We start from the raw sequence: 19,725 nt of genomic DNA on the forward strand, positions 1-19,725 counted from the left end.
AGAATAAGAAAAAAGCACCATTTGATAATTTGTGTGAAAGAATTTCTCTTGAACGAATGAGTCGGGCGATAGGCTGCGTGCAAAGGTGAAAAGTCATCACGAGAATAGCGATATAGAGAAGAAGAAAAAAAATGGTTGGCTTTGGTTCGGTACACGTTGAGCGTTCGACAACTGCAACATTCTTTCATATTTTCAAGTTCTAACATTTTTCGCGCCCTTCGTCACCAATGTCGCAGGTGAGTCGACAATTTCTCCGCTATCGTTTTTTTCTCTCGTTTCTCTCGGATTGCTATTGGAATCACAACAGAAACGAGCCAGTGATCTCGGCGCGATTGAAAACGTTTGACGCGATGTGTACAAACAACGAAGTGCCCAGCGGAATTTCAAGGAGCCGCACCACTCAATATATAAATATGATTCACGGATCCCCTATATTTTGTTTTCAACAAGTGAATACTTTTCATTTATTTATGTCTCAGAATAGTGTGCAACGGATAAACGTAAGCGGTGTTTCGGTGCAGCAAAACTTGAAGCGCCAATTCAATATGATGTTTCTATCATTCGCAGACAAATTCGAATTCCAATGGCTCGTCGAACGGGAAAGAAGCATCGAACGTCGATCGGAATCGACAGCGAATGTCAGTTTTGTCTGATCTACAACTACAAAGCACCGAAGTAAGATCGAACGCGCTTTATTTTATTGAGATTCTTCGTTCTCTGTCGGCTTGATCCAATGTTCGTTTTTTCAGATAACAAAGTTTCGGTCAAAATGTCAAAATATTTATTCCAGATTGGAGTCATTGCGGAAACACCGGATTACGAAAATTTGAGCATTTCTGCTGTTCTTCATTACTGCAAAAACAAGATTTTGAGGCCCTATCTACGGTTGCTAGCTGTCATGGGACTCAAGCCCACGAGTACCGACGATTCTGAACATTTTTCCAGGAATTGCGTACTCGCCAGCTTTCACACGTTTCAAGTCACCATTTTTATGTGCATTGGTTATATTTTGCAATACATGGCTTGTTTCAGGTGACACAACACGCGTTATCCATCATTTTATTCATGTTCGCAATGCAAAGTGGTTGATGGCCTTTGCCATAGAAGAATTAACACGATTTAGACATTTCTGATAAGGCATTTGAGAATTTTTCATTTCTATTCGTGATTTCTATCAATTTTTATAAAATTCAAAAAGGGTGAAGTTTTCACTATTTCCTGTTTTGTTATTTTTTTAAATTAAAAACTCAAAAGTGAATATTTTGAATTGTTTAGTTTCAATTATTTTTTTTATTTCTCCCTTTCGATTGGTGTGTTCTCATCGTGTGAATTATTTGCAGGCGAGACAGGGGATTCTGTTACAAGCTTTTACCGATCGAATTGGAACCGACGTTCAATATTACAAAAGCTCGAGAGTACGAGCAAATTTGTTACGGAAATGCAGTATTCAGTTACTTGATACCAAGCGTTCTCCATTTGGTCGCTTATCTCTACACCGTTCATTTATTTCGTATAAAGGAAAATGAGCAGCTACAAAATCTTATGGAGAGGGCGTTTCTCTTGTCCTCAAATCCTGTTAATCGAGGCAGCCAGAAGAAATTAGTCAGGGTACTTTGGCTGTTCATTGGTATGAGTGTCGTTTGGATGACGATGGCTCTCATCAGTGTTAATGTCATGATGGCTCGGGGCACGATATTGTTTCAATGGCTGGAACACAGGTGAGAAAAAAGTCGAAATAAAAAATTGTTCACAGGTAAAGTCTTTAATTTATCAGTTTCTTTGTCAATCGAGAATAATAAAAAAAATTATTGCTATTCAATTTCGTTAGGAAGAAAGTCAGTCGGAATTACCTTCATGATTTTTTTTCGTATAATATTTTTTGAATATTTTCTGGCTTTTTCCAGAATAAAAAAAAAAATCGTCAAGTGTTTCTAGTCATAAAATGAACGAATTTTAATGTAAAATTTCGGCTCTTTACTTTTAGTCCTGCCCAAGTTAAGCTGACAGCCAAAATCCTATTGATTATTTGTACTCTGTGGCACGACATGGTCCAGGGAACAATAATTACGAGTTATTGCTTGCAAGGACAGCTTTTGATCTCCCACTTGACGTTTCTGAGAGCGAAATTGCTTCAACATACACAACCAGCTATAGATTGGATGAAGGTAAGTTCCGACTGAACGAAGGAACATGAACGAAAGGTTGTTTGATCGGTTTATATTTTAAACAGGAGATTTCAGAGTTCAAAAAATTATTGAAATACTTCAACGACGATCTTGGACCAGCTGTCTGCATTTATACCATCGTAAATCTGTCGTGGGCTGCTGCTGGCATCGCGTGGTTGCTCAAATACGATAGTATTGACGTTAAAACGAACCCAGTCACGTGGATCAATATCGTGAATGTGGTGCTCTGGATACTCGTGTCGGTTGCACCCTTCATCCAGGTAATAATCAGTAATCATCAGACTTCGATTATGATTATGACTTGATTAAGGACACTCTGAATTTTTCAATCGTCGTTTTTTCTTCTTTATGAATGTTTTCTTGAAATTTAGCAATATTTCTTTAGGCAGCTCGTTTGACGACCGCCTGCTCCATGATCCAGAGTATCGGGCACGAGGTTCGAATACGACCGTTCGTTTACCAGGCAACTCCAGGGGAAGATTTGGACACGATATTGCTGTACACCTCATCCTTGAAAATGTGCGCCAGACTTTTCAGGGTTCCGATCACCGGTCGCTATCTTTGTCTTCTTTTGACCGTTGGCTGTATTTCCGTTTTGACGCTGGGTCAATGTCACTTCTTTTCGTAATTTACCTTCTCTTCGTCGCCCTAACTTCTCACTCCATCTCATTATCTATCATCGACCCACTTACATTTTTGTACAAATTTGATAGCTAACGTAATACCGAAAACACGATCAGAGTATCTTAGTCACCGTAGTAATACGTTACACATTTTTTCGATGTAAATAATTTGCTTGTCATTCGCTAATCTCCGGTACAACGGTTCGAATTAATATAAATTCTCCATTAATAAGTTTGAGTGCTTGTATATAATAAAAATAGTGTGTGGCACTCCGAAACTGTATTTTCAATATCTTTTTTGATCAAGTCCCACATTTTATCGTGTAAGTTTACCCAATCGAACTACGTTCCGACTGTGAATTGACTGTGCAGTCCTGTATTTTAATTGCTCTTCGATACTTTCGTTTTGGTGTTTGACAACGGTTCAAAATTAACGTTACAATCGGTCTACAATATTTTCCTTCCTCTTTAAATGGACTCTTATCAAGTCACGACTGTGTCCAGTGATATTGTGAAAGTGAAGGAAAGTTTTTTTCTTAATCTTTATTACGAGGCTCAGGTGAGCTCGTTAAGGTACATGATTACTTTAATCCGATGTTTACATACAGTGTGAAACGAATATACGAACTTGAAAGTATAATTGTGCAGATAAGGGATTCGTGACGTTAAACCTCTACGTAATAGTACAGTCTATGATTGGGATCTTTTACGAATTTATTTCGAACGACAGTCCCAGGATCATTCTCGTCGTGATTTTCGTCGTCCTGGATGGTTCCACTTCCTTCGAAGGGAGGAAAATCAATTTTTTTTTCCATTTGTGGGTCAAGAGTCGACTGGGTGACGACGTGGGGTGGGACCTGCATCAGCAGATTGGCGAGTATGTTGCTCTGCAAATGAATCAATAATCGTAGTTTTCGGAAATCCAGGCAACAGAAGAGATCATCTTCGTCGAGGCCTGGGCACTAAATTGGAAAATCTCTGAATCTCTCGGAAGAAAACTTACGTCTGCTCTCATGGAAGACATCCCTGAATCTTGTTCCTCGAAACTTTCATCAGAGTTTTCAAATTCTTTCAGCATCTCTTCGTGGTCGAGGAGGCCAGCGTGCTCGAGCGTTTGGTCCATGTCCAGCGACGAATTCGTCCCGTTGTTCGGCGTTACCGAGACGAACTTGCCCTTCACACCGTTCTTGTCGATTTCCTCCGTTCGGTAAATGTGCTCGGGGGTTTCCTTCGTCGTTATCGACACTTTTCTGACGCTCTCGTTCAACGGCTTGTCCCGCGAGTCCGCGAAGTCACCATTTTCTTCGTTCCCGGTAATTCCCTGGTTACTGTCCCCAATATTTTTGTCATTCCGTCCAGGATACGAGGTTTTCGTTATTATTTCTTCCTTGGAGAATCGAGAACGGTGCTCGGTCGTTTTTACCTTCGGCGTAGTACTTTTCGTCGCGATACTCTTCATCGTTGATTCTTCCTGCTGCGCGTTTGTCCGCTGAGGATTCGGTGCTGCCTTTTGGTATCCTGGTCCGGAAATTTTGGCGTCGGAGGTCGAGTTTCTCGACCTGTTCACCGGCAATCGACGTCGCCGAATGTTTCCCCCACTCGGATTGACGACGACGACGACATCTTTCTGGGATCCGGATCCAAGAGATTCTCGGGCCACCCCGGAATTTTGGGGTCTTCTTCGGAGAATCGGTTTTTTCGTGGTGCTCGTGGTCGACGGCCAGACTCTCTTTTTCCTTTTGGTGTCGAATGAATTTTTCGTGGATGGCGTTGTGCTCGTGGTCTGCGTTTGGACCCTTCGTCTCGCTGCCTTTTTGAGTGGTACTGTGAAGGCCGGAGGTTCGTGAGTGCTCGCGACTGAAGTTTCTGCGTTTTTATCCACTCGGAGAAGACCGTTCCGGAGTTCACCGAGTTTCGAGGGCTCGTTTTTCCTCGATTTCTGGATCGACGTCGCGGCAGGATCATTGTCATCGTTCAACGATGAATTTGGAGTTTTGTATCGGCTGCTGAACCGCGGCCGATGTTCCGAGCTCATTTCCTCGTTGTCGGTCGCCCTGCTCCGGCTCGTTTTTCTTCTTCCGGATCGTTTCGACGGTTCTGCGTCGTCTTTCCAGGGAAGTAAGCGTTTTGATCGTAGTTCCGTTCCTGAAGGACTTTCCGGTCCGTCATCCTCGTCTTCGTCGTCGTCGTCGGAGAAACCGTACAGTCTCTCGTGCTCCCTTTTCTCCTTTTCCTTTCTACGTCGCTCTCGCGCCAGTCTTTCCCTCCGCTCCCAGGGATACTCGTATTTTTCGATCCTGAGGCTTTCCTCGCTCGACTTTTCTGCCTGCTCGTCACGAGATCCGTCCGCGTCCCAGGGGAAAACGTATTTCGAACGCTTCTCACCGCTCTCTGTGCTCTCGTCCCTTTCCCGGTCCTTCGAGTACTTCCTTCGTCGATAATTCAAGGTGGAGAAACTCGGATGATAGAAGTACGGTTTGCTCAGGCGTGGACCGAGGTCCATGTACTTTGAATCCTCGTAACTCTCGAACGGCGAAAATGGGCGTGAGGCGAAGCGTTCGAACTCCTTCTCGCTGTCCTCTACGTTCGAAGCTGTTTCGTCCTCGGTCAGAGGCGCATGCGTATCTTCGTCGTCTTCTTGCTCTTCACCTGCCTCCTCAACCTCGGAATCGTCCGCGGATTTTTTCGCTGATTTCGATTGTTCCGACGACGCGTTGCTCTCGACAGATCCGGACGACGAATCCTCGTCGACGAGCGACTCCGACGCTTTCTCCCCTCCACGTTCCTCTTCGTCTTCAGTTTCTTCCTCTTGCTCTCTCCCCCTCGCATCGCTCACTTCTTGCCTCGACTCAGCGTCCTCGTGCGGTATTTCGGGTCCTTCGTCCTCGGAGCTCGACGATTTTTTGCCGAAAGCTTCCGAATAGCCTGGTGGATCGGACTCGAGGTATTCGCGCAGTCGAACGAAGTCTGGTTCTCCGGGCGAGGGTTTGCCGCTGTTGGGGTCTCCCGGCGGCTCCTGAGTCCCGTAGGATTCTCTCCGATCCTGCTTCTCGGCTGCATCTTCTTCCAAAGTTTCCTCACCGTCGTGTTCTTCGGAAGCTTCGTCAAGGCTGCGTCTTTGAAGGTCGTTCGGTTCGATTTGTCGTCCGTGGGTCGTCGAGTACTGAATTTTGTACATTTCGTTGGGTTCGTCGAGGTAGTGCCTGCCGGAAGGGGGGCTCGTGGAGGCGAAATTCGTCGCAGGGGCCGGTAGCTCCCCCGGTTTCGTCACATTCCTCCGAGGAACTCGACTGATTCTTGGCTCACGGCTCTTCACGTTTTCGCTCGCGGAAGTTTCCAAATTAGCGAATTTCACGTTTCCCCGAGGCTTCGAGTGCCTGATCCTGTCCTGGACGGTGTAAACGATTCTCTCCGAAGCTGCAGCTTCCTCGTCGACCTTCGGCTCTCCCGATCCGGAGTCTCGGCGATTCGTGGAATTCGCATGCTCCAAACGGTGCGTTGGGAGCGCGCCGATGTTCCTCGACGCCGCTGGGTCCAAGTCCGATCGCGTTATTTCACTGTCGACGCTCCTCTTGTGAACGGTGACCGTTCGGAAATAACCTAATTTGGCTGCTCCCCCGCCTGGAGCGTTCTCCAATCGCAGTCTCGTCCTGTAAGAAACTTTGTTCGTTCGGTACGGGATGATCCGGTATCGCTGAAAGGCAGGCGGCTCCGTTGGCTCGGGAGGCAGCAATCCTTGGACCGTGAAACCTCGAGGCCTCTCGGTGATGTGAACGCTTTGAAAATCGATTTTTTTCTCCCTCGGAGCTGCGGGAGCACGGTTCTCTTCCGGTAGAAAGGACGTGGCGGAAGTGCTCGGCTCACCGAACGTCTCGTACAGACCGGCGAGATTTTTAATCGTGCCCATAACGTCCTCGTAGACTTGGCGCTCATAAGGAGTCGTTGGAATGACGGGAGCTTCCGTCGTCGTCCGAGGACGCAGTTTTCGGATTCTGTGCCTCTTCGGGATCGTCCTGCCCTCGGTAACTCGCGATTGTTCGGCTCCCGCGTCCTTCCCAGCGGTGATTCGATTCGCTCGACCTTCACTACGATTGGATGACTGATTCGTCGACCTCGTACGATTCGTTCGACGTGCGGTGAGTTCCGGTCTCTCGGAAACTCTCCGCTGGGCTTCGATCCTCGGGGGATCGAAGATTCTCAAATTGAGCTTCCTCGGATCGAGCTCTTCGGGCAATCGCGGTTGTCCGACCGTTTCCTCCAGGAAGAGAGGATTGTCCAAGGGATTATCGTCGAAGTATTTGGCACGGAAACAATCGAGCCTGTCCCCGAGGCCGTGCAGCCGAGGCCGGCTCCCCCGTTGCTCACCCCCGTCTTCCTCGTCCTCCTGTTCCTCGCTGCTCCTCTCGGAGGGCAAAGCACCGTCGAGATCGGGTTTGACGTCCTCGCACTCCCGGTACCGGTCCCGCGAGTCGTAGAATTCGCTACCGCCGAAAGTTTTCCTGGGCACTGAACGGGGGTTCGTGACGTACTTGAGCGCGGAAGATCGCGGAATGTCAGAATTTCGATAAAACGGATATTTACGAAGGTCGAGAGGGGCCTTGCGCAGGGCGGGTTTCGCGACGATTTTTTCCCTCCCTTCGTTCTCGGTTACCTCGGAAAACTCGAAATCCGGCACGTCGATATTTTCGCGTTTCCCTTCACCACCCTCCTCGCTATTTTCCTGTTCCGAATCCCCGTCGTCCTTGAATCGGGACGCAATTTCACCGTCGATGACTTCGTCAACGATTCTCGGGGCTTCGCGGAGCAGTTTCTCGCCGTTGGCTCCGAGGCTGTTCCCCGGGCCGGTCGATTTCTCCGGTGCAGCGTCGTAGTCAGCCTCGACTAATCGATCCGACTCACCAGGGGGATTTCTCTTGAGCCGCGATTGTTTTACACTCGAAGGATCCGCGGCGTCGTCCCTCATTTTGTCACGACTCGGGGACGCTTGATTACCCAGCTCCTTCGTTGATCGTCTTCGCCTCGGAAGGATCCGCCTCTCGAGCGTTCGGTAGACGCGCATCATGCCCGGCCACGGGTGAAAATTCACAATCGTCTCTTGTCGTTTAATCGCTCTTCCGGCCGATTGAACGTTCAACAAGTTCGGATATTTCCTCCGGTCGACCGAGGGCGGAGGTAAGAGTTTTCTCACCGGGTAAAGCTGACGGGGGTGATTGGCACGAGCTCGAAATTGGCCGTAGCGAGGATGCAAGCTTTTCGGCTTTTTCCCCAAACGGGGGCGCTCAACATTGCTTATCTGTTTGAGCGTCGTTCCGATCTCCGGCGTCACGCTCGAATGAGCCCGGCTCGCGTAGGAATGAGAAACAAAGTCGGCGTACGTGAGCCGTCGCGGAGGCACAGCGGGTAACGGTGCTTCGATGCCAGTGAAATCGTTTGCATTCGAAAAATCGTTAACCGCCTCCGGACTCGCAGGCTCCGACGATTTCACAACGAGCGTCCTTTCCCCAGGCCTCTTACGAGCTTCGTCATCGCACGGACGCGTTTCCGTCCGGGGTTTTTCACTCGGTCGTATTATAACCGTGTACGAAAGTTTTTTCGGGCCGATCAGAGTCATCGAGCCTTCGCCGTTTTGCAGATTCAATCCGGAAGTGTTTTTCTCGAAATCGTCAGCTTCTCGCGTCTCTTCAGCGGAGTTCGTCACGTAGGAATCCCAAGAGTCGGAATCCCTTTCGAAATACTCCTCGGAATGCCGGTTTTCGTCTTGCCGCTTCCAGGATTCGTACAGCGATGCCGCTGACGGAGCGTGATCCATCCTGCTGGTTACGAAACTGTTCAATTCTGTGCTGGGGGCGAAGGTGAAATCGGAATAGGAATCCAGGGCGGCGCGAGCGCTCGGGAAACTTGGAGCGATGGAGAATGTCTCGGGACTGGAAGTTTCGTGGTTTTCTGTGCTCCCGCCGATTTCCGAGGGCCCGAAGAACTTGTCCGGCGTGTGATCGTTTCCTACGGATTTGAAATAATCCCAGAAAACCTTGGCGTAGTCAACGGAAGGATTTTCGGACGTGAACTCGTGTTCGTTGGCTTTGAAATCGAAATTTTCACGAATTTCATTATTCGGGGATTCCGTTGAGGCTTCGCGTTTCGAAACTTCGTCCAAATCGTCGTCGGACTCGTCGTGGCGTTCCTCAACTTCATTCTCACTCCCATAGTCCCTCGTGGCTCCTCGAGGCTCGCTCTCTTCCTGCTCCTCGCTTCCGTGAGGATTTTCCAAGTTTTCTGGCACTCGAGTCTCCGCTTTTTTCTCCGACTCCTCGTATTCGCTTTCCAAGTCCCTCTCCAGCTTCTCGATCTCGTTTTCCGTAATTAGCTTAGGATTTATCGAAGGATCCTGCCACAAACGGTCGAGTTTCTCGGCGCTTTTCTCGGTGTCGTAATCGCGCGGTTTTCCAGCTTCGTCCCCCTCCTTGATTCCCGGCTCGTTCTCGACGTCGTTCAGCTCAGCGGCCTCTTGCTCGCCTATTTTTTTGGTGTAATCCTCTTCGAAATCCGCGTCCCTGACGTGGCCGCCGTGATCGTAGGCAGCGTCCTCGTAGCCCTCTTCCGTGTAGACCGTGTTCGCTTTCGATTTGGTAACAACCTCGCGGAGCCTCGGAGCTGCGAGGATCTCTTCCTCGTTGCTCGCGCTTTCGAGAGCATCTTCGCGAGGGACGCGCTTAACGGTGTGGCTTTTACGGACCTGGGCGTACACTTTGGTTGGCACGAAATCGAGCTCTACTTTGCGAGCGCCTGGTCCCGGACCGACGTTCCCATTCGTGTACTTTGATCGCGTCGACGGTTCCTCCGGATTCTCGTGCTCGCTGTAAGGCACAACGTGGTCCGGCGGAGCGCCCTCGACGTCGGGCTCCCGCGAATAAGCCTCCTCCGGCTCGCTGGCAAACGTCGCATAATTTTTCGACACTTTGCTCTCCGAGATTTCGATGCCTGGGAACGTGCTCGACGCGTCCGTCGACACTGTTGGATCGGGGGAAGGTGAACTCGGAGCTTTTTCGACCGAAATCGCTTCCACTCTTGGGCTGAGAGCGATAAAAATGATGAACAAGCAACTCGACACACTTCTCGCATCCATGTTAAGGGAGTCACTCATTTTTTAATTGCATCTTAGAATTTTTATTCTTTCACTGTTTCAGCGCTCCATTTTCGCGGAATCAACGATACCAAAGTTTTTATTGTTTTCGAAAAATCGAGTGGAAAGATCATCCAACGATATTTCTTATCGCAATTGTCAAGAAACTGTAAATTTTTTTATTTCGGGAGTTTTTTAACGTTCCGTGAGTTTGCACGCCATCGGCTGGCTTGTAGCTAAAAAGACGGTTCGCGGGGAAAATAAAAACAGCGAGTGTCGCACGATTTATTGATGGGAGAGAACGAACTTTTATTTTATCGACTCGCTGTCAGGAAATGCTCGGAATTCTCAATCGATCGTGCCACGCCGACAGTCATGGACTGATCGCTCCTGCGATGGTCACACTCTAATTTATAGAATACTCATTTTCTCGTCAACAGGAGAAGAAAGCCGGCGTCGCGGTAGGGCGTCCTGTCACGTCTGATCATTTTGCACCACAAAACCGATCGGTAGCGAAATTAGATCGAACGTCATTTTCCTACTGACTCAAAACTAATTCAAATATTTTATTTGAGCACAATTTTGATAATTTTTTAGTCCCGACCTCCAGAATGCTCGATGAAGATTTTCCTTGTTCGAATTTCCGTCTCAAAATATTTCGGTGACTCGTCAAAAGCGTTTCTTTGACGAAAAGCTCGCGTATAGAAACGACTCGATTTTGGAAAACTTTCCTCGCCAGTGCACCGTGCGAATGTCGGCGATTTGAGCAGCGACGAACCGAGATTCGATTTTAAGAGCTCGCTCCGTCGAGCGAGCGACGAGCTGTCCGCGTGATTTATTCGAGTGGAACGAGAGACCTCAAATCAAACATTTCTTCATTTTGTCGACAATTTATAAAGAGCGAAGAAAGTCGATAGTTGGAAGGATACGCTCGGTGGATCAGCGATGCGATGGATCGCGATCGTGGCCCGAGGACGAAAAACAAATTATCTTCTCGATTAAATTCCAACAATTTTTCAGGTGTCAGGGACTTTATTTCTTGCAGCATCGAAAATTATTTCGAGCGAGTTTAATAAATAAAAACCGGATCGATGGGCCGAGTGAAAATACATGTAAAAATACGGGAGTAAATAAAAAACGAAAATAGCTTACAACTAACACTATAAATAGGTTAAATAATTTATCGAAAAATTGATATTTGTACAATTCGCATTCCCGCAGCTCCCTCGAGCTACGAACAACAGTCGAATGAATGTGCCAATAAATTAAGCTCAGAAATATCCTCCACTCGTGCCAGCTTTCCCTTACTTTTTACAAAAGAAATAAAAAAGTAAAAAAACAAACAAGATAAACGTTGTCTCAGGTACTTTGAAAAATCTACTCTAAGCTACTAAGTGGCTATCATCGGTTTCCAAGAGTCTGAATTTGCCTGCTGCTCGGGCGTTGAGCTCTGGGTCGCCAACTGTGGCTCGGGGGATTGCAGCATCGATGCTTCCGGCTTGAAGAAATCTATGATCGGATGATAATTGTAATTTACACGTCGGTTTGGCTCCTGGTACTCCTCGTCGAAACCTCCGTTGTGCAGCCTCGTCGAGGCGTCCATGTCTTGGTCGTACAGCTGGCTGGACCTGAACAGGAAACGGAAAAGTGAATTTTTGCATTGCCTTATTAATGTAGCGAAGGATCATAGCGGAGACTGCTTTCTGACTGGACGAAAAACTTTGCAGGAATTGTTCCAATATGCATCCGAAATTTCACCGCAATTCGTCCAGTCGTTTTTGGTGAGAAGAGAATTAAAGAAATTCACTGAAAATGAGGAAAGAAATTTGCTGCTTCAACAAATATTTACTATTTTTTTTTTTTTTTTTTTTTTTTACAAAAAGCGATGAAAAGAACGTGCTTTTTCAGTTTTTGGAAAAATGACCGGCATTTTGTGATTTTTGAAAAAATCTAAAATCGTATGATACGTGCTATAGCCTTTCATCTATTGAATCTAAAAGCATTTTTATTTTTTTTCTCCGATCATCCATTCCAGAGATTTTATCAACAACGCGCACCCATTTTTTTTGGACATGTCTCCTCCTCCATTTTTCTGTACGAAAACTGAGTAAAATGAGAAAAATTTTTTTTTTGTGTATTTTAAGATCGTATTTTTTAGGCCTCACACTTTTAATATTTATATTTATAATTTTTACGGGTCAAAAAAATGCGTGAAAATAGTATTTTTTTGCCCGTCTAATTAGGGTAGACTCCTTAACGAAACTTTCGTTGATTCAACAATGTTTCGGCAATGAAAGAAAAACAAAATAGAGAAACCAAGAAACACACTTTCTCTCTGATAACAAAGTACAGGGAATGGCACGTCGGTGTTGAAAAAAAGTGGGTTTGCACAATTTTGAGTATCGGGAATCGGGAGAAAATTGATTGGCGGAAAATGGACTTTTACATTGGTTTGTACTGGTGCGGTAGGCCAATTCGTTACGTGGGATATTAGTCGAATTGTTGAATAGCTCGGCGTCGCTACACCACGCTGCTGGTAAAGCTGTTTATGAGGAAATCGAGGAAGCGTTTATTTGGTAATATTGAAAAAGTTAACTGACCAATTACTGAGGTTGCCGGTGCTGGACTCGATGGAGCTTGACGCATTATCGTCGAGATCCGCGCTCGATTCTCTCCGGTAAGGTCTGCTCGGTCTCGCTGGTCGCTTGCTTTTAATAATCGGGCCTTTGTAGCCAGGAGCTCGAGTGTTAGGGGCGTGCTGTTGTGGGAGTTTGTCGAACGGTCTCGGAGGCGAGGTTGGTTTCTTCCTTCTTCCGGGTAGAGCGTAGCTCGGCCGGTTCGCTGTTCCAGCATCGGCCAGTGGCTTCTTCGAGCTCGAAACTTCAATTTGAAAAGGTGCGCGATGAAGCTAAATTCTTGAACTTTGGAGCAAAGTTCACTGAGCATTTTTCAACATACGGAAATTCGTGTCCAACGACGAAGGCTTGAACTTCGTCAGGTAGCTCGAGGGTCTTTCGGAATATTCGGGAGGGTTCGAGGCCTCATCCTCCGTGGCGAATTCCGCTCCAGGGAAGCTCTCGTGGTGGGAGGGTCGCGGGTCTTTCTGAATCGGTGGAAAAAGTTCTGCGTAACCGTGCACGTGGCAGCTGCAACAAGTTGGCACTTTGAAAATGTCCATGTGAAGACCGAGCGAGGCCTCCCACGTGAGCAGTCGATGATAGTTGTACACTTGGATGCACGACGATCGGTAATTTTCGGATATGAAGGAGCAGCTCGCTTTTGGTTTCCTGTTAAACAAAAAAAATGCGCTTCGATATTTCACGCGTTCATTCGTTCCTTCATTGACGATGGGTCGAGAAATTCTTCAACGACTCCGAGCGCAGGATTCCACAATGAGAGCAAATATTAGACGGTGGCGAAGAAAGTTTTGTTTGTTCAGCTACGCTGTGTAGGCCCGGACGCGGTGTTTGTTTCGTCAACTTTTTTCACACCCATTGCGAAGCTAGTGCTGCTCGAACGCCCTTTATTTACCAATCGCGTGGGACGAAGCACGAGTCGGAGGCGACAAAAAGTGGATTTTCTCGGGTCCAGCTCCACGGGGGAATCGCCGATTGAGCGAAGCGGAAAAAGTCTGACGGTAAAATCGTCCGTTGAACGTCGATCGAACGACATCAACGAATTTTAACGGAGCTTCCTTCGTTCGACTCTCAACGTGAAATTGATATTTCGTAGAAAATAATGAGCAAGCTCGATCCGACGTGAAACGAGCGATTTCCGACTTACGAGCATTTTTCCAGGCGTAACGTTTGCGTGTGTTCTCCTGTATTGATGATGTATTTCCAGATACCGGAAACGGCTCTGGCCAATTGAGGACGAGCGTACATGACGTTGGAGGGGCAGGTGAAGCCTTCCTCGACGTTGTCGAACGGGGAAGGATAATCGGATCGCCTAAAAAAATGTTAATCGCATCAGAAATACCGTGGAGCAACATCGTATTCTAGCGGTGCATTAAAAATTGTGCAAGCTGCGTTGTTATCCGGTGCTGGTAACAGATAATTGGAAATTCATTTTTATCGTGGCTAATCCAAATGCCTAGAAAGCCTGACGCTTAACGACACTCTTGATTCGTTGATTGCGGTGCTCCGGCCACATCAATTTGGGTGAATATACGCGACGAGGCTAATTCCGGGATGTTGCGATCCATGCGCTAAATTGAATAAACTTTTATAGATCGTTGACTTTCGCGGTAGCATTTTCTTCACACATTTTTCTTCTCCCTCCGCAAACTCCAGGGAGAAATTCGATTCAACTCGGCGATCATAAGAGTGAGCACAAAACGATCGCGAGAAGTGAAAGGCCCGGAACGCGTCTCCGAGGCGCGCTGCGCCTATCGCCCGTCAACCTTCCTTGCACTCATGCTCAACTCGTCTTTTCGTCAAGCAGGCGACTGAGGTTTACATCACTTTCACTGTTAAATCTCAGTGGAAAAATTGATCGCCGTTCTGCGAAAAAAAACACTAAAGTTCTTACGAACCTCCGAATTTCGTTGTTTTCGAATCGGTTCTCCAGTGGCAGTGCTGATGGACGATTCCTCAGGTTCTCGGGATCGTCCTCGGATTTGTAATCCGTCAATAGGGCGGCGACCATCTCCTTGTTTCCTCTGATGCTTCTCATGATAGCTTCACTGCGAATTTTCGACAAACGATCAAGGTTTTTTCAAATTTATTAATAAAATGGGGAATGTCGGGGAAAAAATAGGAAGAATTCTTACTGAGGATAGTTGGCGACCTCGAGGCAGACGGTTTTCGAGAAAAAAGTGCACTCGTCGCCCGACGGTTCTTCCCTCGTCGCGCTTTTCGTCGGTCTCCGTCCCGGTCGCTTCGTCGAAACCCGGGATCCCTCCGCTGCTCGAAAATCACAAAAATCAACGTTTTACGAAAATTTGGACTCCCGGCGGATTCTTTCTTAGCCGTATCTAGTGACATGTCGAATACCGGAATAAACATTACGCCGATTAAAGCCGGAAGAAGTCCGTGGTGGCGGCGGGGGTCGAAAGTAAGGACGTCGACCCCTCCCGGGTCTCACGAGGAGCCGGAGTTCCTGCGCCTGCAAGAAAATTCATGGCAAACTCAAAAATCCATGCTTTCGGTATCGGCGAAAATGAACAAGAACTTTGGGCCGCTCCGTTGAGCCTAATTCACGCAAATATCTCATCTCGATTTTCTCGAGTCACGCGCTGATTAAGGACTGGAACGGTTCTTCCGGTTTCGATGCGTGTATAGTAGCGCGGAGCCAAAAGATTGTTCCCTATCAAAAGTGCTTTCTGCACTTGTTTTTTCTTTCTCACGACCAGCATTTATCCGAACTTCCGAATGCAAAATCTTACAACCGCCTTCCAGCGATTCGGTACACGAAATTTTTTACTCAAATGCGAAATATCGAGGGTAGGAACGAAAAAAGTGGACCATTGTCCTGAGTCAATTGAGGTTTTCAGGCAATGATGGTTCTACGATGACTCGACTCGAAAAGAAATTCACTGTACGGAAGATCGGCTGAAAGAGGAGAGGCTCGTTCCTCTCTCCTCTCTCTCTCTCTTTCACGTTGACTTTCTAGCGCGATCTCTTGAGCACATACGTAAGAGAGATAAACACACATTGTTCATTGGTTTGAGACAAGTAGGTGAGAGTGCTGTACATTACACTTTAATGGAATGATGTTGAGTATTGTGTGTACAGGAAACAGAAATGTCCTGCGAGCGAAGAGCCATTATGTCGACTTAAAGTCCCTCTCTCGAGTCTGAAATAATCCGTACGAGGATACTCGTTTTTTGAGTTTCGTTCTTAATCGTAGAAGAAATGATACGAGCGAGGAGTTTCGCTGTTGGCATTAAGGTAACTACGGTACCACTGCTAGTCAAATGAGTGCTAAATTGTCAAAACACGCTTTTAGACCAAGTTTAACGTACCGATTAAACGCATTGTTAGTGGATTTGTATTACAGCATATTTTATTAACGTGAAAAAATATTAAAAATTATAGTTTTGCGAAAGAATCGACTGATAAATGCAAACTTCCACGATGACACATTTTCACTGGTGCGTGTTTCAAAGAATTATCTGCGTTTTCTGACTGGTTTTACTGCAACAAGTCTCATTACGAATTCACCTCGTTACGAAGAAACTTTTTCGTAGAGGAAACGTAGAGGATCAGCTAAGGTACGAAATGAGACTCGGTGCAATAAAATCGCTTATACAGATAATTCTTTGAAAAATACCTGTGAAAATGTGTTATCGCATGGAAATTTGCATTTATCAATTGATAGTTTTGCAAAACTATCGTTTTTAATATTTTTTCACTTTAATAAAATATGCTTTAATGCTACTAACAGTAAATTCAATCGATACGTTGAACTTGGTCTAAAAGCGTTTTGAAAATTTAGCACTCATTTGACTAGCATGCAGTACAGGAGGTACTGCATTTCGGTATGCTCAGATTTACCATTATTCTCGTGACAATTGTAAGCAATTATCGTGCGTTTCTAAAGGGGAGAGAAAGGTCGATTATTCGGGAGAAAAGATTGGCGGAAAATGTGCATCGATTATTGCGGAATCGATAGACAATTGTGACGATTTTTCTACATCCTTATTATTTCGGAGTTAATCTAATTCGCTCAGCGCTACGAATTTCTTCGTAGGCGCATTACGAAAAAAATGGGCTGGATGCGGAGATAGATAAAGTCCGTTGATTAGCATGGGAGATTGGTCATAATCATAGGATAGACTGAGAATAATACGCGCGTTCTACTTTCGACATAAATGATTTTCCCCTTTCTATATGCTCCGTCGTCGCAGGCAAAAAGTGAAGAAATGGGATAAAAAATTCCCTGCATACGGAGGCGTAAGTGTGCCAGCAGTGCTCATGAGCGTCTCACGGTTTCTCGCCCAATTGGTTTTCCCTATATTCGGGATGGTTTCGATCGTCAGGGAATTGGAGATGTTGGGAAAAAACACGCAGTTCTGACGAACGTCAAAGCTGCCCTACCTCTGGCAATTCCTCGGGCAGTTCCTCCAGGTTTTCTTCCTCCGTCAGGATTTTCGCGATGTCCATGCTGATCGGTAACATGAGTTCTCGGGTCGCGTTCGTACGAGCGTCGCCACCACCGAGGAACGAGTGAGCCTCGTCGTAGGGCAGCGTCAGGGATTCGTTGCTCGATATTCTCGAGGAGACGAGGCTCGCTAAAGCGAGTTTTTGGGGCCCGGACATGTTTCGAATGATGGGCAGGACTTGGCCGATTTGTTCCCGCTTCTCGGGGACTTTCATGGCCTGCGAAGTCGAAGTATGGTGCAATTAAATGGGACTTTCAGGAATCCTCTTGGAAAGCTTCTCGCCGGGCTTTTATACTCACGACCGTGAGAACGTCGCGGATTTTGCCGGTTTCGTTCGTCAGGAAATCGTCCTCGCGCCTGAGCGACGTCGAAATCTTGTCGCTCGGCTGGTGTTTGTCTCCGTTCGCGAAACTCGGAGCATCCAGGCTGCCTTTGGTAGCGATCTGCACCGCTGTTGATGAAGAAATCAACAAGTACGTCTGGAAAAAGCATTCCTTTTTCTTACTCGATCAATTAAACGAGGAGAAATCAAGTGCGTATTTTCGAACGATTTGACGAGGCTGTAGAAAATGCACGGGAAAGTGTTTCACGTATGACCGGAGTTTGACGGGGAGTAAAAATTTTAACGAGGTGAAATCCTTCCTCGCATCGAGAAAAGACTAAGCGAGCTGAACACTTTTTGAGCGATCGCAGCAAAAAGGAATAAAATAGAAAATTAGAGCTACCGACTGTTGCTAGAAACTATAACGAGGATTCTCCGCAAAGTACACGAAAAGTGTTGCTCCAAAAAACAACACCACGAACGATCATCCGACTGGAAACGAATATCGATCGAGGACCGAACTTACCAAAAATGGCAGCAAAAAAATGGCATGGCCGCAAATCATCTTGCCGGGAGGAAGGAATAAACCGTTTGAAAAGGCAGACAAAGCGGTCCAACTTGGATGAGTCGAGGAGCCAAAATAATTCACATTTGTACACAAAACACACGGTTGAGCGAGCCAAGTCGAAGGCTCGGGAGCGACGAGGCACTCGGAACGTCACAATTCCGCGTATCGCGGAGACACGATGAGTCTCGGAGCGAGGAATCCACGATATAAAGGTGCAACTCGTGTTCGACGGCGAGAGCGCGAGCGGTTTCCTGGCCTATACCGCGACTAACACCAGATGAAAAAGAGTCGTTTCTCTTTCTCCGTGTAATTTCTCTCCTCTCTCCGTCTCTCCGAGATCTTTCTTTCGCTCGTTGAGCTCAGAGTGCGGCTACAGGTGTTCGGGGATCGCTCGATGGGCTTTTTGTAGGTCAAAAATCGCTCGCCACGCGGTGGTATACAGTCCGCGATGAGACCCGGTGGGGGCCGAGTCGATCTCGCTGGGATGTGAGAGAGACGATCTTCCTTCCGGCAATAATGGAACGGAGGGAGGAGGAGGAACGGTCCGCGGTTTGCACACACGAGGTCGTGTAAGCAGAGTGCGAAAAAGAGATTCCGCGAGTCGAAATGCGCACGTCAAACTCATCACGCCGTACGAACAATGGGGAAACTGTTTTTTCTCAATGGAAAAGCAATTTGTCGATTACGAATGGTAATAATCGAGGGAATCGTAGTTTCGTGAAAACTGTGAAAATTCAGGAGAATCGAGTCACTTTTGCGCGGCGAACAGTCCCGTTTTGTTTAAGATGCGTAGAAATCTCGTGGGTTTTTCGGGAGAACAATGAAGCCGAGTTATCGGGAGCATCAAATTCAAATTATTTTATGTTTTCCTTTCCATCGTTGGTGCGGCGGCGCGACTCGGTCGGAAAAGCTGCGGAAATAACAGCGCGGATTACATTAAACGGTCACGCGTCGCAGCAGTTGCGCCGTGAGGACTGTAAAAAGGAGGGAAGAAATTAAGAGGGAATTTGTCGAGGAACACAGCGTGCTCGTGCGAAGCAAATGCAAAGCAGTAGCGGCTCCTTCGGTATCAGACGCATTAAGACCAGTTTCGAAACGAAGGAACGTGCGTGGCACGTACCTCGAGCAGCGCAACCGAGAAACATCCGAAGCGTGCCTGCCAGCTCGCTCCCCTCCCGCGCGCTCTTCCTCTCTCTTTCTCTGCTCAAGCGGACTGCAGCCGTGACCGAGAAACCCGTCCCTCCTTGTCGGCTCTTATGTCGTCGTTCCCTCGCACGAGATGAGGAAGAACCGCGCTTGTGCCGAGCCAAGTCGGCCATACGCTCAGCCTCACGGAGTCTCGCATCGGATTCGCCGCTTCCCTTTTTCGCAACGAAATCGGCTACGCTTCGCCCCGAAATCCCGACCAATTCTAGCCCGACCTGCCTCGCGATTAATTCCTTTTAGAAATCCTAACAATACGAATATCAATGAAAAATAATGACTGCCAGTTTTATGTGCCGTTTTCTCTCAATAGCTGAGAGAAAATCCCGAGGTTTTTCCTCCTAACGAATGGAAAGTCAAACAATTGAATTCGCGTTGAAGATAATCCCGAATAGAGTCGACCGAACAAAGCAACCGTGCAGATTTGCTTAAAAGAAACTGAGACGCGCAAGAAAATGTTGCCTTCGAAAGATAATGGATCGAGTAGAAAGTCGCGAGTTAATCGCATCGCATGGAAATACGAAACAATGCGCCGCTGACAGTTCATCACTCAAAGGAAGCGGCGATCCCTGCGAGAAGAATATCCCTCGCTCCTCTC

The 19,725-nt window shown here is 47.0% G+C and overlaps 2 protein-coding genes across 4 annotated transcripts; one reads left to right on the plus strand and one right to left on the minus strand.

Annotated features, from left to right (window-relative positions):
- Positions 1-106: 106 nt before the first annotated feature.
- GrlHz (Gustatory receptor-like Holozoa) lies at positions 107-3,231 on the plus strand. Of its 3 annotated transcripts, none has more exons than XM_043418711.1 (7): positions 107-236; positions 568-675; positions 791-1,032; positions 1,341-1,718; positions 1,985-2,165; positions 2,231-2,446; positions 2,572-3,230. In XM_043418711.1, exons 1-7 carry the CDS (start codon positions 228-230, stop codon positions 2,812-2,814), a joined length of 1,377 nt encoding a protein of 458 aa, XP_043274646.1. In that variant the 5' UTR covers positions 107-227; the 3' UTR covers positions 2,815-3,230. The 3 variants fall into 3 exon arrangements, with proteins under 3 accessions (XP_043274646.1, XP_043274645.1, XP_043274644.1); XM_043418710.1 differs by lacking the exon at positions 107-236 and adding an exon at positions 295-449 and having other exon boundaries at positions 2,572-3,227; XM_043418709.1 differs by lacking the exon at positions 107-236 and adding an exon at positions 326-500 and having other exon boundaries at positions 2,572-3,231.
- Positions 3,232-10,959: 7,728 nt separating this feature from the next.
- On the minus strand, positions 10,960-18,151 carry NT1 (Neurotrophin 1). Its single transcript, XM_043418999.1, has 10 exons — positions 17,883-18,151; positions 17,334-17,513; positions 16,970-17,251; positions 14,924-15,035; positions 14,701-14,833; positions 14,464-14,613; positions 13,713-13,877; positions 12,888-13,216; positions 12,530-12,809; positions 10,960-11,557 (listed from the first exon to the last, which is right to left on the minus strand). The coding sequence occupies exons 1-10, from the start codon at positions 17,919-17,921 to the stop codon at positions 11,320-11,322; spliced, it is 1,908 nt and encodes a 635-aa protein (XP_043274934.1). The 5' UTR covers positions 17,922-18,151; the 3' UTR covers positions 10,960-11,319.
- Between the last annotated feature and the right edge of the window lie 1,574 nt (positions 18,152-19,725).

The sequence above is a fragment of the Venturia canescens genome, chromosome 5, assembly GCF_019457755.1.
Source record: "Venturia canescens isolate UGA chromosome 5, ASM1945775v1, whole genome shotgun sequence".
Taxonomy (NCBI): Eukaryota; Metazoa; Arthropoda; class Insecta; order Hymenoptera; family Ichneumonidae; genus Venturia; species Venturia canescens.

Coding starts and splice junctions, on each gene's coding strand:
- NT1 (XM_043418999.1), bottom strand. CDS start 17,921: ATGATTTGCGGCCATGCCATTTTTTTGCTGCCATTTTTG. Junction 17,252..17,333: donor TCCGCGACGTTCTCACGGTC/GTGAGTATAAAA, acceptor TCGACTTCGCAG/GCCATGAAAGTCCCCGAGAA. Junction 15,036..16,969: donor TGCCCGAGGAATTGCCAGAG/GTAGGGCAGCTT, acceptor ATTTTCTTGCAG/GCGCAGGAACTCCGGCTCCT.
- GrlHz (XM_043418709.1), top strand. CDS start 351: ATGTGTACAAACAACGAAGTGCCCAGCGGAATTTCAAGGAGCCGCACC. Junction 1,719..1,984: donor TTTCAATGGCTGGAACACAG/GTGAGAAAAAAG, acceptor CTTTACTTTTAG/TCCTGCCCAAGTTAAGCTGA. Junction 2,447..2,571: donor CGGTTGCACCCTTCATCCAG/GTAATAATCAGT, acceptor ATATTTCTTTAG/GCAGCTCGTTTGACGACCGC.